This window comes from Paramacrobiotus metropolitanus, unplaced genomic scaffold (assembly GCF_019649055.1).
Source record: "Paramacrobiotus metropolitanus isolate TYO unplaced genomic scaffold, Prichtersi_v1.0 Parri_scaffold0000118, whole genome shotgun sequence".
NCBI classification, from domain to species: Eukaryota; Metazoa; Tardigrada; class Eutardigrada; order Parachela; family Macrobiotidae; genus Paramacrobiotus; species Paramacrobiotus metropolitanus.
This window is the reverse complement of record NW_026570338.1, coordinates 340,280-356,316: the sequence shown is the minus strand read 5'-3', so window position 1 is coordinate 356,316 and position 16,037 is coordinate 340,280. Positions and strand designations below refer to the sequence as shown.

The window sequence follows — 16,037 nt, the reverse complement described above, 5'->3', positions numbered from 1 at the left end:
AGCAGCAGTGGGCGCTGTTGTTGGAGAGGCGCGTCGCGTGTTTATGTTGAGTACTTACTGGCGTACAGGGCCGGCCTGGCTGTGGGGCTATTATAACTGTGCCGGCGTTCTCTCTCGCTCTCTCTTTCGCGCCTTCCCTTGTAAAACAACAGCACCATGTAGCCAGCCAATCCATCTCTATATCCCATTGAGCCCGGCCTTGGTCTAGGCAGTGGCGTTGTGGGCATCTGTCAAAAGGGTCTTCTGTCCTAATGATCTGAATTTTTCACATGTACATGTTACGCGATTTGTTATTCGACTTTTAAAAGGCGTGTCATGCAAGTCGCTAAAATCGGGGAATGACAGTAAGGCTGCATTCCAGTTAGCCTAAACACAATAACAACAACATTTATAAAACATGTTGTAGAATAATTCATATTAATGCAAGTTATTTTATAAACAGGCTACGTCTCCGCCTTACACTGACCAGTGTTGTTCTAAAAGGAAAATAAAAGATGCACCTTCGGAAACTGCTTAATTTCTATGTACACGGCAGTCACTCGTTTTGGAAATGAAAAGATTTTGGACCCTCTTCCAGTTCCCGTGTCACAGCGTTTTACCACGAACGACTTATACCCAGCAAATTCGGCAATGCTTATCTGTTTATTATAAAATTAAGCCAATTGTTTTATCCAAAAGAATTTTTTTAACAGAACACTATAACAAATGTCCATCCACCTTATAGTATTCGCTAAAAGCTAGCAAATCAAATACCTCACAAATCAGTGACCTCGCAGGATTACGGGCGCTGGAAAAAATTAAGTGACATTTTCTTATTTGGCAACCGGCTTATACTGTAATGCAGGAAATAAGCTTTTCACCACATCTGTATCTATATGAGCTGCATATAGTGCAAACCCGGAAGCGCTCTCAAAACGGCAACAAATTCTAATTCTGTTTGGACCCAACGCATGGCCCTCGACGCACAACTAGCCGGATGGGCAAAAAGTTGGTACTGCCTGTGTGCGTCCCTGTTCAACGCACGCTTCTCTCTCTTCCTGTCTCTCTCTCCCTCCCTCTCTCTCGCTCTCTCTTCAGCCCTGCGTGGCAAGCGGGCCCATACAGAACCCGGCCTAACTCCGGATATTATGCCGCATCTCCCCTTCCTTCTCCATTGCATTCCAACTGATCAACCTTATACACACACTGCGAGAGCAGCAGCAGCACAACACAAGCAGGCACACAAATGCACGTTATACAGCAGCAGCAGCGCATCCCCAGCATATACACACGCCGATCCTCTTCTTCCTTGAGCCCCGCTCTTTATTCCACAATCCCCTTAAATCCATTCGGCAGGAGCGCTCGCTGCAATCCGTTACCTGTCTGTCTCTTATCCCTATCTCTCTCTCTCCTCTTCCCTTTTCTCTCCCTTGTTGATATATATATACACACATGCTGCCGAAGAAAATGTTAATCAGATCCCGCGCGCTACACAACCGGATGTGTGTCGGTTTGAGCGCTGATATGGCTCAAATGAGGGATATCATATTTTAGACCGTTAATACAACGTATATTATATGGAACTGCGCAGCGCGCGTTACATTTGTATCGGATTATAATCCACACACACATACACATCCGCGTCGTATGTGTGTGGCCCATTGTCAAAGCCGGGGTGCAGTGCACACGTTTTACCTCTGGGAGCGCGTATCCTGCCCTGGCTGGGGAAATTTAATGCTTACTCACCGGAAATATCATCCTCGACGCCTTTTTACGCCAGCCACCGATATCTATCAGACGCCTGTACCCTTGCTGACACGGGGCGGTTTTTTTGCCTGCTTTCGCGTCTCTCTCTCCCTCTCCTGGTCATCGCGGTGAGACGGCCTGGCATGGGGTGAGGCCGTGTAAGTTGGGGAGAGAATTGTCTAGTGTGTGTTTGTTACGATTATCATCAGAGCCCCGTTTTCTGTCTATGCGTGTGAGTGTGTATGTGACTGTAGAGTGTGTATTGCGGCTGATAGTGTGCTGCACGCGGCGGCCCGGGTTCGGCTGTCATCGGGAAAACTTTAACTGCACACTCTCTCCTCTCCGTTCTTGAGTTGTGTATGTGTGTGGATGTGTGTGTGTGCATGTCGCTCGTGCGTTTGTTTCTGGCTGCCTGGTTTTTAGCCGCATACACTGTACAATCTAAACTCAATTGCGGCCCACACATATTCTCTATCTTTACAGGAACACATCAAGCTACGGCGTTATCGCGATATCTAATTGGGATTTATATCTGATGATTTTACTGCCTTGATCAGTTATCCGCAAATATGATTATCATGCAGCGCCGTTAAGGCACCGGCCGCGGAATTAATTAAGGGGGGTGCCTAATAATGTGCTGGTGGTTAACGTGTTGGGGTTATGTCGGTGGAATTGCCCGTGACGCGGATTACTTGCCAGCAACAGCCGCAGTCGTTGTTGCACGTCCCGGTCGTCGTCGTGTTGTGTTGTTGTTGTTGTTGTGCGGGATACGCTGAGAGACGTCTGATCCCGCCAACAGCATTGCCGTATTGTGCCCGCTCGCTCCGACAACAGTATGCCCAAACGGAAGAATGACGCGCACCACAAACAGGACAATGATCTGGAGGCCCTGCCTATTCCTATTCAAAGCTACCTGTGGCGTCAGTTGAGGTAATACACAGACTGTCCGGCTATGTTTACCACCGGTGCGACGCCGGCGACGGCGCGCGCGCGCCAGACACATTTGACTCGATTATAATCCTGGGTAAATTTACCGAGCTCGGGTCGACAATAACACAGGCGCGCGTTGAAAGGGAGAGAAAATCGATTAACTCAACAAATTGGACAAAACATTTTTTGTGCGGTTTTTGTACGGGGGGATAAGGTAGCGGATTGGTGCGGGCGCCACGCGGCCGCCTGGCATTATCATAATGCAGCAGACCGGCAATGAAGATCTTGACCGGTAATTGCTGGCTAATCGCATATGCATCCCTTGATAGTACGCGTCGTCAGGGCGCGCATTCAGCGCATACAAGCCAACAGCGAGTCTGTCTGGCAGCGTCATAACCCAGGGCTACAAGTGGGAAAACGGCAAATCACGTGGATTAGCCCCGGCTGCCGCTGCACAGTCGCAGCACACACTCTTCGATATTCTCCTCACACCCGCGTTCCGTCCATGTACGACAAATTACCAGGCATGTTTTTTTCTCCATTGTGAAGTTTCGCGCTAATGTTGGAAACCCTTTGGGTTCGGATGAGTAAAAAATGAGAAAACGTATTTTGCGCTATACCAGTCAGGAACAAAATCGATACGTGTGCTTCCTGCACAAATAAGTCTACGCCAAAATTGCACACACGTGGAGAATGGTTTTTTCTTCTGTGTTATCAGCAGCAGACGGATGTCGGGGAGGGTATTATAGGAGAGACAATTTCTAAGTGTTCTCTCTCGGGAGGCATCAAATTACCCGCGGACAGAATTGGTATACTGAAGAAAACGTGCCGGTTTCGGTGCGCCCCGGCATTTTTTCCGCGAAGGTGGCACACACGATGACAGAGCGGTAATTCGGTGCCGGGGAAAAACACTTGACTTGGAGATGCGCCAAACACGTGGTCGGCCATGAAAGACCTTACACATACACACACAGACGCGATGACACCGTATTTTCTAAACGGTCTTTTATCGCGCGGGGACAGATTATGCGAGTCGTTTTACGACGCCAGGCTCGATTAGCCCGATGCGCCTGCTAGTGAGGCTCTTAATCCGCGGACAGTCGAAGCCCCTGTATCATCCACAACCTAGAACAATTATCATTACAATATAACAATTTCGTCACAGTAGAATAATGGAACGGTAGCGTGCGCCGGCATCGTTGAACGCGACGTCCCGCCGTGCGTATTTCCGTGCGGCCGGTGTACCCTTACCAGCCGCACGGCCAATTAGCGGCGCACCGGTGTAATTCGATCTCGCCGCGGCGGATGTGTATGTGTGTGTGTTGATCATGTGATTGGTTACAGCAGCGGTAAATCCTATGCTACTAATCCGCTGTTCTCTCTGTGATTGCAGCCCATTTGTCCGTCCCTACAACCGGAAACTTCAGGAGACGTCTTGTGTGGTAAGTGCCTGTAGGCTGTGTGTCATCCGGGGGCCGCTGTCGGCCGTCACCTGATTAACCTTTTCCCCGGCCGGCACTAGCCCGGAAATGCACCAGCGTGTTATTCGTGTACATGGAGAGTAAAAAAGCTAATCCAATGCCGGCATTGATTTTTTCCACTGTCGGCCGTGTCGTGCGCGCGCGCCTTTCGCGAGGAAATTTAGTGACTAATTAAATTTGGACCCCAACGAAGCGCAGCGTCAAGACGCGGTCTGTGTGTTTTTTTGTGTGCAGTAGAACAGCGCGGTTAACCGCAGCCCAGGCAATTGTTGTATTTTGGCTGTGGTATAGTTTGGCAGTGGGGATAGCAGTGCCGGCTTGTCAGGCAATTCTCGGCTACACGTGCCATTAAGCTGCGGGGCCCTGTGCTGGCGCGCGGCCTAATCACTTTTCGCTCATCCTTCGCGCTAAGCCCGCACAGCTCTATCACACGTCCAATCCCCGGCCCCGGCTTAACGATGCGCTGTTACGGTGAAAATCCCGCGCGTGTTCCCACGCTTCGTGCATTGTTGCGAACGTTGGTTTACGCGTTTATTGATTGGGTGTGACAAAACTTTCAGCAAAAATTGTTTAATATATATTAATTTTTTCCAGTACAGAATTTTATAAATTTTCTTCAGGATTTGTTTTCCCGGTAAAAATACCAGCAGAATTTTTAGTAAAATGAATTTTTCCCTGAGGTGTTGGGTTGTGGGAAGATTTTCACTCCACATCAATAATTTTGTTGACGTTGACTGGCAACAACTGCACCGATCGGAAATACATGTTTAAATAAATCCGCCACTGTTCCCCGATTAACGGCGTGTTTATTCTATCAACCCCGGCCCATTGTGCAGCACGTTTCGCGGGCACAGCGAGACACCACCAGGCCGCCGCCCGTGCCGGGGTTGGCGGGGCAATTATCCCGTTATGATGGGCGCATTGTCGTGGTGGTGTAAAGGTGTTGCGGCCGGGCGTCCCAGGCGGCTTCCTGATCACATCATCCCCGCCATCCAGGGCGACTGTATTACAGCCGATTCGGCCGTGGACCCGGCAATATATGTTAAAGGGAAAATCAGCCCGATATATACATACAGGCGAAGCGGCGTGGATGGCAGTTTAATGTTCCTCCGGGAATTAGCGGCCAAGACGACGGGCTTTTGTGGCCCGGCGAATACGGGCTGTATACAGCTACTATAGGAGGCCGGAGAGAGCCGCCTATCAATGGCAATATTCCACAATTTTTTCATCCACTTATACCCGGCTGGGTGTGCATGTGCTGGGCGCGTCGTCTGTACATGTGTGCACAGCGCACAGTGTGTGTTGGCACGATTGCTCAACGATTTGCCTATATCGACAGCTCGATAAAAAATGGCTTCTTCTCAACGCCACACTTTTGTCTTGACTCTCTCTCTCTCCCTCTCTCTCGGTCTCTCCTTCTCGCGCGCTCCCTCTCGCAACGGGCGCATGCACTGGTCTCCACTGGCTGCACTTCTCATCAACGGCAAACTTCCGGTATTTTCTGTCAAAACGACTAAAAACTAATTCCCCTCCATCGGCCACACACTAGGCCGCACCCGCCGGCCCTATACTGTAGATCTGTACGGCACGGAGCGGAGAGAGAGCAGCCCGGCCCACACACCCACCCCGGCCGGCTGCACTGCCATATCAGATCGTTTTCAGACCAATTAGTGGCCCTTTAACCGTGCCGCACACGCGGTTTGCTCTCCTCCGCCGGTCGGCTCATTAAAACCAATGCACCGAAGAGAGACAGCGTTGTATTTCGAAATCGACTATTCGCATAAAGCAATCGCCAACCCCGGCCGGTTTTTTTCCGGGCACCACAGCCAACTAAACACAGCGATTTTAATATTTAGGTTTGTTTCTCTTGGACTTAATAGCTTGTTAATTAAATTCGCAAATATTTTAGTTTAAAATTTTGTTAGAAACGCCTTATGGAATACTTTTCCCCCTTCTACAGAATTAAAAAAAAACAATTTGTCTGCCGCGAAATTTTAATTAATCTGTACCAAATTTGAGAACTTTGCGGTTAATTATGCTGACGGGCGGATTCTGTTTACCGTTGGTGTGAAAGACTGTCAGCAACCATCGTGCAGGAATTTGCAGTGTTTATTATTTGCAGCTTTTATGCTGGGGAGAATTTCACAGAATTTTCTGAAGGTTTTATTTGAAGCATGTGCTTCAACATTGATTAACAAAGTTAAAAAAAAATCAAAGACATTAAGTTTTAAGATAATGGAACTTTTTTAGATAGACTCAAACTTAACAAGCGTAAATGTTTTTTTTTAAATTAATGGATTCTTTTGAAGGATGAAGAATTTAATTGCACGTAATATCGGTGGATTTTGGTAACCGTACACCGGTAAAAATGAATCTCCCTGCCATAGCTTGATTACACCGGACACCGGCGTGATCATTATGATAATACATACAACGCGGGCAATTAGCGGCGACAAGCCGCATTAATTTCCGCTGCCCTGTCTCCCTGGTGCGGGAGCCTGGGCGCGCGCGCGCAACCGGAAAGTAATGATCCAGCATAATTGCGAGCGGCAGTAACCGGCATCCCGATACCTGACTGCCTCTCGCCATATCCGCGCGCTGGCTAACGGCTCGGATCCCGGCGCAAAACTGTTATGGTAATCTCAGGCTAAAAAGTGCCCGGAGGCAGCCCGGGGAATGAATGGGGAGAAGTTAATCAAAGTGGCCTAAACGAGCTGAAGTATGGGGCAACGCGTTGTACAAGTGTATACGCGCAGTGGTACGATCGATACACAGTGTACAATTAACGGGCTGTGCACTGTGCTGCAGCTATAATAGCGCGGGAATAACATGCCACGAGCAGGGCTATTAACACACCACTCGCCGACCGGGAGCGCTCGTTAGGCCGCCCCGCTCGACCCGCTTGACGAGCGGCGTAGTTTTTATGGATGAGGAGAAAGTGTGTGTGTGTGTGTGCGAGGACTGTATATAGTGTCAGCGGGGCCAGTGCGTCGTGTTGGCCAGTGCGCCCATTAACGGTCGGGAGTCGTGTAGTAAATGTCACGAATTTGTAGCCGGCGATCCCCCCTGAAAAAATGTCAATGTCTCTGGCGACAATCACACCCGCTGCTGCATGCCAGGGAAGGAGAGAACCGGCCGCTGGCTGCGCGCACGTATTTTATACACACACTGCAACCGGCGCACGCACACGCACGCTTTACAACATCTGCTGTAAAAAAACGGCCCGGCGGATATTAGGTTTTTCCCCCGTGCGACGTTTCTGTGTTCGGTCGCGCTTTCTTATCCGTAGAAGTAAATCTAATTTGATTTATACCGAATAAACCAGGCGATACGGCTTTCCCACGGTTAGGCAGTGCTGGGAAAATCTGGTTACTGTTAAAAGAAAAATTCGCTTAGTTATAAAGTTCGCTTAGAAAAATTCTATGTATAAAACATAAATTAGGCAATGTTCAAATCCCTTGTAAATTCTGTGAAAAGTTGGTTACTTCGTACCAAGTAAATCTATTTTACTCAGATCTAAATTTTATTTATTACTTTCTATGTAAGAAATAAAGGTTTCCCACGGTTATTAAATGCTGGGAAAATTTGGCTACTTTTTAAAAAAATGCGCTTATTTTTTGGTTTCTACCAAATATATAAGGCGATGTTCCTTTCCTCTGTAAATTCAGGAAAAATTGAATTACTTTCTGCCAAGTAGATTTATCTTTCAGATATAATTTTTTTATGACTTTTCGTGTACTGAATAAAAGGTTTCCTACGGTTACTAGATGCAGGGAAAATTCAATTTATTCCTTAAAAAATGAATTTCATTGTTGAAACTCGAGAAAGATAACCCTCCTTTCCCGTAATTAATAAACGCCGGGCAAATTTGGTTTGATTGTATAAATGCAAATTTGATTGGTTGGTTAGGCTAAACGTTTAATGACCGGAAACCGAAGCTCCCGGCCTTCTTGGCTGGCGTTACACGCCGGTTATTTTCTCCAAATAACGTGCCGAATGTTCGACCTTCAGCGGAAAAATTTTAATGTTTTTTCCACCTGTCGAAGATACTGTTTAATTACTGCATATAGTAAAATCGGCAAATATCAGGGAGAATCTCTTTAAACGGCTGCAGGGCAACGGATAAGTTAATAAATTCCATCCTGTTGTGTGGACAAACACACGCCACGAGGTTAGGGAAAGATAAATGTTAAAGAGTGCAGAAAGCACATCGATGGGCTCTGTCTGGCCATGCTCCCGTATATATATACCATCGCCAGCGAATAAATTAACAGCAGCAGTGATCGATTGGCCCATCGCTGCGTGTGGACGGGCGCCGATCGCAGCCCGATATATCTATCCCGGGCCGGTGTTGCGCAATCAGGAATCTATACACTGGTGGAGTGTTGAGCCCCCCGCTTCCTGTCACTTCTCCAAACACGGGCCCTATATATTGTGCCGGCCATCCGTTATCAGTTTGGAAAAACAAACTCAACCTTTGCTGTACACTTATCCCAATCACTTGCTCCCATCGATTATCCCCGCCAAGGGCCCGGCCCACGCATTCCCCGGCGCGGGAAGGAAAATGAGGACGGCCCGGGCCCGGAGCACCGCGGGGCGTTGACGGCGCGGGGATGGGAACAGTGTGCAGTTGTGTTTTGTTTCGGCATTAGCCTGAATAAACAGTTTTTCTAACCGATTAACCATTGGCGTAAATTTTTATTATTTCTGATTATACACCAGCTAACTGTCTTTATTTTTCTTGCAACGAATTATCGATTTATACGTTAAACAGAAAAAACACTATTTTCAGACTATTTTAATTATACGAATAATTACTTTCATTTATACGGGATTTAGATTTTGGTTGCTCTATCAATAAATTTTTTTGTTTTTTAATTCGCACATTTTGCCGTATTTTACCATTCGAATCGTAACTTCGAGAAATTGTTTTCTTACCTATATAAATTGTTTTATTTTTCATATTTTTGTTTTTTTTACCCATTCTAAACAGTGCTCCGTATTTTCGAGAAACTTTTTTCTTTACCTATAAGAATTTATTTTTTGAAATTCACAAAGTTTACAGAAGGCTCTGTATTTTCGAGGTAATCGCAGAACGTCCACCGTTTTCGCGTTAATGCCAGCCTTTTTCTTTAAATAAAAATATTAATATTAATTTTGCCGTAATTGCTGTTATCGCGTTCGGCGGCAGCACAGGTAGGGCATCCCTCTCGGAAGTAGTTGCCGCCATCGATCGTTGACTCTGCCTAGCAGTACACCGGTAGTCGGGGTCGGCGGGTATCATTTAAATACGGAGGTCACTGGTTATCCGCTGCCGCCGCACCGGTGCCTCCATCCGTCAGCCGCTGCTCCTCTCCGCGGAAAACATCTGCTTCGCCGAACGACCATCTATTTCGTGCCCTTCTATCCCTCATCCCCCGCTCCTCATCTTCCGGCGCTGTGCGCAAAAGGGAAATAACCGACCCGGGCTCACGCCTAATCAGAAGGCCGATATTTTTCTTCTTGTGTATGTATATATTCGGCAACCGGCGTCGCATCCGCGCGGCGGTTATATCGCACAGCTCGACCTGCACGCAATCTCGTCAGCGGCACTGGCTGCTGCTGATTCCCTTTCCAATTACACTTAATCATTCCTCACGACGATTTATCCCTGGCTGTGATGACGCGCGCGCCCTGTATCCAACTCACTGGCTTTGTCCTGTGCCGCGAGATGCCCACATCCGTCAACGCGCAGTATACAGACAGCAGTAAACCGGCCGCAATATTGCCACGAAAAAAACCATGCTCCCATTCACACACAATAGGCCGCGCCCTCTTTTTCCCGGGGCGCATACCAATCCGGATGGTGCCAATTAACGAGGCTAAAATTAGCGGGAAGGGAGAGACGCTTTTGTCTGTCACCCCCGGGGGCGGTCGGTGTCGCGGAAATATTGTGTACAGCCGCGGCAAACACACGGTGGTTTTGACCTGGTTTGGAATAAATTACAGGATCAAGTCCTGACTGGTGGGGAGACGGTCTGATTATTTTTTTCTAAACTTTCTCCAAACAATCTCATACGCTAAAACAGGACGCATTCGTTATTTTGCTGTCTTGCATTTTCTGCCATAAAATATGCGAGAAAGTTGAGCATCGTTTTGGTAGTAAAATATTCGTGGCGGTTCATGTTTCCCACGGTATACTATTGTGGGAACTGAATCCGTTCTATTATAAATAAGTTTATAATAAAATATTTTCGGTGATTTGTGCTTCCAACGGTTTATTGATGTGGGAATTTATTGTAATTATTCCAATTGCAGTTTATGGTAAAATATTTACGGCGGTTAGTGTTTCCCACGGTGAATTTTTGTGGGAAGCGGGAACTAATTCCTTCCATTACAGCTTAGACCAAATTATTTGTGGCAGCTAAAAATTCCCACTGTTTGTTATTGTGGGAACTTAATTCATTCCATGACAGCGTATAGCAAAATAAAAAGTATTTGTGGCGGCTGATAATTCCCACGGTTTGTTCTTGTGGGAACGTAATATTCACTTGAAGAATGTACTAGTTTGTCGTTTATTTGGAAACGTTCTTAGAAAAATTGTTGTTGTTGTCATTGCAGTCATTTGAGCGCGTGGTGGTACAGAACATTCTGCACGGTCTTTCGCCGAGCCTGTCGGACGCTATCCAGAGTATTCCCCGATGGCGCTTCGTGGTGGCCAGCCTGCCCTATGTGATACACTGCTGTGTGGCCAGTCTGGAGTCCCGTCCGCACTGGCACCATTCCCACGCCTCGGCGGCCGCGGTGGCGGCGGCCTCGGCGGCCGTCATGGCGGCGGCGGAGGAGGGCGGGCCCCCGCCGCCCCCGGCCCCCCAGGCGCCCCCGCTGGGGCCCAATGCGACCAAACTTTTGTACACGCTCCACTGGATCTTGCTCGACGCGGCGGCCGAATGCGCCGACCAGGAACGCGAACGGGAGCGCCAGGCCGGCCTCACGTCCTCCACTGCCATCCCCGCCAAACCAGCTTCCCCACCCACCGAGCCTTATCTCTTCCCTGTTACTTCCCTACAGGTACGCTCGTCGAGAAAAAAATCCTTACGAAAATTCAAGTTAAACTTCTTTATAATTTATTGCTATTCTGTAATATTCTGAGTAGGAGATTTTGTATAATTCAATAATTTCGATGAAATCGTATTATACTAAATTAATAATTAATATTAATAACAGTTTCTCTTTAATAATTTGCTCTTTAATGAAATTAATGCTGTTAATAATTTGTTGCGATAATTAATTTTGTAAAAGTGGTGGATGATTTTTTACGAGTGCAATAGTATTAAATATACATATTTAATTAAATGTTCATTTTTTTATAACTGCCTATAAACCTATAAGTTTATAAACCTACAAACCTATAAACTTATTGTCTTTCAGCTTGCTTAATTATAACAGTGCTTCGGTATTTGGTTCACAAGCATTTCTAATCGCGAATCTTGGCGCTAGCGCATGCACAATTTAATTACCGCGTGGTGCAGATGACAGAGTTTGCGTAACTGATTTTGTTTCCGTGTGCGCAGGTTTTTGTTTACCTTTTTGCTCCGCTATTGCCTCACCTGCGCACCTCGGACTTCACCAGCTTCCGGCTGGAGAACGGCCTGAAGATCTGGCAGCCTTTATGGGAGTACCGGCAGCCGGACATTCCCTGCTTCACCCACCCGGCCAAGCCCACCCGCACCACCAGCAGCCAGGCCGACGAGGCCCCGCCGCCCAGCACCGACGTGGGCGACATCTACGTGGGCACCCAGCCGGACGTCGGTTTCCTGCTGGATGAGCCGGAGCGGACGGCGGAGGAGGCCGTGGCCGCCCAGGAAGCCAAGGATCGTGCTCAACTGTCCCGTTCGGCCTCCGGCAAGCCGGGCCTGCAGGCGCCCCTGGTGCACATGAGCGAGATCTGCACCCTCACCACCCTGGAGACCCCGGTGACGCCCTCCACGCAGATGGACCTCATCTGCGAGTACTGCAATACCAAAGTGCAACCGGCCGACAATGACGTCTTTCGCTGTAAGTGCGGCCATCGCCGACGGCGTCCGCAGCCGCAGCCTCTTCCTTTGATTGCTCAAGCCCCCACCGCTACCGCCGCTACCGCCGCCACCGCCTCCCTGCCGCCCCCACCACCCCCGCCGCCCCTCCCGGGGCCCAGCAGCGTCCGCAGCCAGGACTCCCCGGTGGACAAGGAGATTCTGCACAATAAATTCGAGATGGCCATCGCCTCGCAGATCTTCCCGGACGGCCGGGCCCGTCCCCGCGACATCAGCGCCGCCACCTTCTTCGACGTGGCCGTGATGCGGTGTCTGTACGTGCCCCCATGGAGTGAGGAGGGCATGTTCTGGGCGCTGCGCTACTTCCTGCAGCGCATCATCGAGATCCGCGACTACCTCCAGCGGACCTCCACCGTCCGGCAGCGCAGCAACTCCGTGCCCTCCGTCACCTCCGGGGTCAAGTCCGCCCACCAGTCCCCCAAGCACGAGGGGGGCCGGTCGAGCTCCCCCACCAGCCGGTCGACGCTGCGGGCCGATCTGCAGATCCCGCTGGAACGGCGGGGCTCCAAGCGACGCCGCGGGCCCTTGGGCGGGATCGACGAGCGGCCGCGGTTCGTCGTCGGGGGACAGTCGGTGTCGCGGGAGGACACGGTGCCGACCATGTCACCCGGGGTGCGCAAATTGCAAGACCGCCTCTTCTCCTTCGGACTAGACGAAATCGAGCGTACGCAGCGGACCGCCACGGGTTCACCCATCAACTCCAACCCGGTCACACCGCGGGAGAAGAGCTTTCGCCACAAAGGTAACGCCACCGTATAATCATGTACACTACAGAGTCAAAAAGCATAATTTCCGCAGCGTATTTCCAATTAGCTGCGCATTCTTGCGCAGAACAATTGGTGCAGTATTCAATGTATCGCATTCGCGGGTCCTGCGATGCTGCGAATGCTGTGCTTAATTATATTTATTCGATCAAGATGCACTGCCCCATAATGTCCTTCTCTGAATTACTATTTATGGGATCAGCGTCGTCAATAATTTTTATAGTGAGGAATCCATTAATTTTATGATACTTCGGTTATATATTCTCTTGTTAGTCTTTCTTATATGTATTTCTGTCATCTTTCTCGCCTGATTATGAAGAACCGGCCTTAATGTTTCTCTATGCACTGCCACCAAAAATTGTGCAAATGTGATGACCGCCAGCCTGTGGCGGAAAGCGTAGTAGTCTGGCACAGCAATGTCAGCAACAGGGGCCATCACGCCGTGTCGGATAACGCGCATTGCACTAACAAGTTCTACAACCAACAGATTTGTCTTAAAACTTAAAAGTTCTTATAACATTTTTAGAAAAAGAACTACCAGTGGAGTGTTGTTTTATACTTTTCTTGCTGTTTGTATTTGAGCTGTAAATATCAGTTTTCCTTCAATTTCACGGAAGGCGGTACCGCGGTAGCATTAGAATCTAATTGATTTTCCTATTACGCTATGAGGTTTCGTTACCGTACAGACTGTATATATGCTGCAGCAGAGGATGGAATTTTACTTATTGGACGATTCCATACATAGTCACTAGATTTCTCAGGCGGAAAATGCTGGCATCGATTGATAAAGATGCTGGCATCGATTGATAATGCTGGCATCGATTGATGCTGGCATTCTGGACAAAGAGTGTCCGTGTTTTTAACGGTGTCGTGCCATCCCACAGGCAAATCCTTCCCGCGCATCACCATCACGACGGAGAACAGCCCGTCGCGGGCCTCCGTGATGGAGGAGGACCTGTCCCACGACCGCCTGCGCATGGAGGTGGAACTGGAGTCCGGATTGATCGGATTAACCGGCGACCTATCCACCCCCGCCGCCGCCGCCACCCCGGGCGGTCTGCCCCGCTCCAAGACGGACTCCAACATCGCCTACCCCCTGCCCGAGTACCAGGAGGCCCGCGGCACCTGCAACCTCATCCAGGACGACGGGGAGCTCAACTACCAGGCCCTCATCCGGGCGGTGCTGGTGGCCTTGAACGAGCGACCAAGCCAGCGCATCTGTGATGTGGCCCTCACCCTCATCGACGTCCTCCTGGACCTCCTCCTGGACGTCAAGGGGGAGGGCGAGGGGGAGCGGGTGGGAGGGGGCGGTGGGGTGGGGAGGCGGAGTTGGGGGTGCTGCGGGCGCGCAGTGTCTCCCAGCCGGGACTGCCGCCCCCCGTGGCGGGCGCGCCGCCGCCGGTGCTCCTGCATGATGTGGCCACGCATCGTTTGCTCATGTCCTGCATTACCAAGTGAGTCCACAACTACCAACTCGTTACCATGATTATTTTACTTGTTTTCAGTGTTTTGCTTGGGAATGTGTTGAGAGACACGACAGGCATATTAGAATTAATATGGAAAATTGTAGTGGACTGTCTCGTATTGGTATAGTGATATTTGTTGTATACGTGACGAAGCCGTCAAAGCTAATCATGCTTGCATGTACCTGGATGGATAGTGAGGAATATTTTTTACAGACCTGCTGGGTTTAACTAATTAGGAAGCGTACTTTGTGATGAAGTTGATTGGTCGCATTCCAGTAGCCGAAGAAAAAATGATTGGTGGTTTTTCCGTCTTTACCCTGACTGAAGTAACTGATCAGTGCCTAATTATTTGCATTGTCGGTGTAGATGAATTAATTTTGTAAATTTGTTATTGGTATTATGGAATTTAATTAAATTGACTTTCACGACTTTACCAAATTTTATAAGAAAATTAAAACTAACTATTAGTATTGTAATGATTTTTTTTAGTAATCCGGTTACTTAGTTTAATGTGTGCCTTATTCATTGCTTACAAGTATTACGTGCGATCCGGTATCGTATAGCGTTTGTATCTTTACTAAAAATTAATCGTAAGTAATAACATCTGGGATAGCGAACGCACTAACTGATGGCTGCAGTATGTGCTCGTAAATGTACGATTGCCAACTGTTCAGGTTGCAGGCATTGCGGCTGTACAGTGCGTGTGCTGCCGCTAATGCTTCGTAGTGAAGTGGCATGTATCCAAAGAAATTAATAAACTTATTTTTTGTAAATTAGTGCTTGTTCATAATAAAAAACCTGGATTTTTGTGACGGTAAGGCACTTTATATGAACGTGCTCATGAAATTGCGGTTATGATTGTAGAATTTTTGTGATAATCGGTTGCGTGCACGGGTGCGGCACGGAGTCGGGGTGCCGGCGGCCGGCCTGAGCAGCCGCGGCAACCCCAGCGAGTACATGCGCCGGCAGGCCTACGCCAGCTTCCACCGGCTGCAGGCCGTCAACGAGCCGGAAGCCAAGCGCTTCTTCCGCACCATCCTCACCAAGCAGGAACTGCGCCACATCGTCGACTTCTGCCACGCCTTCTTCGGCAGCTGCGTCAGTCACGCCGCGCAGGACCACTCGCGCCATTCCAAGCACACCCGCAAATCCCTCGCCTGGGGTCAGTTAACCGCCTCTTATCAGCCGGCGCCACTGCCAGAATAATTATCAAATTGTTATTATTATAAGTACTATTAATTAATTATTATTTGTAGTAATTATTATTTGTTCTTGTTAATAAATTATTTTTTAATAATATTTTTATGGCGATAATAATATTACAAATTAATAACGGTCTTTTTCAGTTGCTGCTCAAGCCGCGAAACCACTGGTCAACCAACTGATAACGAAAGCGGACTATCTAAGAAAATCGGAAAATCTCGTAAGAGCAAAAAATAATTAAGGGCCGTTTTGCTAGCACAGCGTTGCCAATTATTACGAGAAAAGACTGGAAATTTCTTTTAACACAACAAAAATGTTAATCGGTTAATCGAATGTGCTCGCGTGATTATCAGAATCTAAGCTTCGTTTTCTAAGACAATTAAAAGAAGTGCG

At 48.5% G+C, this 16,037-nt stretch overlaps 1 protein-coding gene across 1 annotated transcript in view; it reads left to right on the top strand.

Moving 5' to 3' along the window:
* The first annotated feature begins 1,222 nt into the window (after window positions 1-1,222).
* Window positions 1,223-16,037, top strand: part of LOC129598253 (protein unc-80 homolog) — a 30,697-nt gene continuing 15,882 nt past the window's right edge. The window contains 8 exon segments of the mRNA XM_055496075.1: window positions 1,223-1,883; window positions 2,209-2,655; window positions 4,049-4,097; window positions 10,737-11,186; window positions 11,690-12,953; window positions 13,860-14,290; window positions 15,306-15,603; window positions 15,788-15,864. Of these exon segments, the coding sequence (XP_055352050.1) occupies window positions 2,561-2,655; window positions 4,049-4,097; window positions 10,737-11,186; window positions 11,690-12,953; window positions 13,860-14,290; window positions 15,306-15,603; window positions 15,788-15,864 (2,664 nt within the window). The 5' untranslated portion in view covers window positions 1,223-1,883; window positions 2,209-2,560.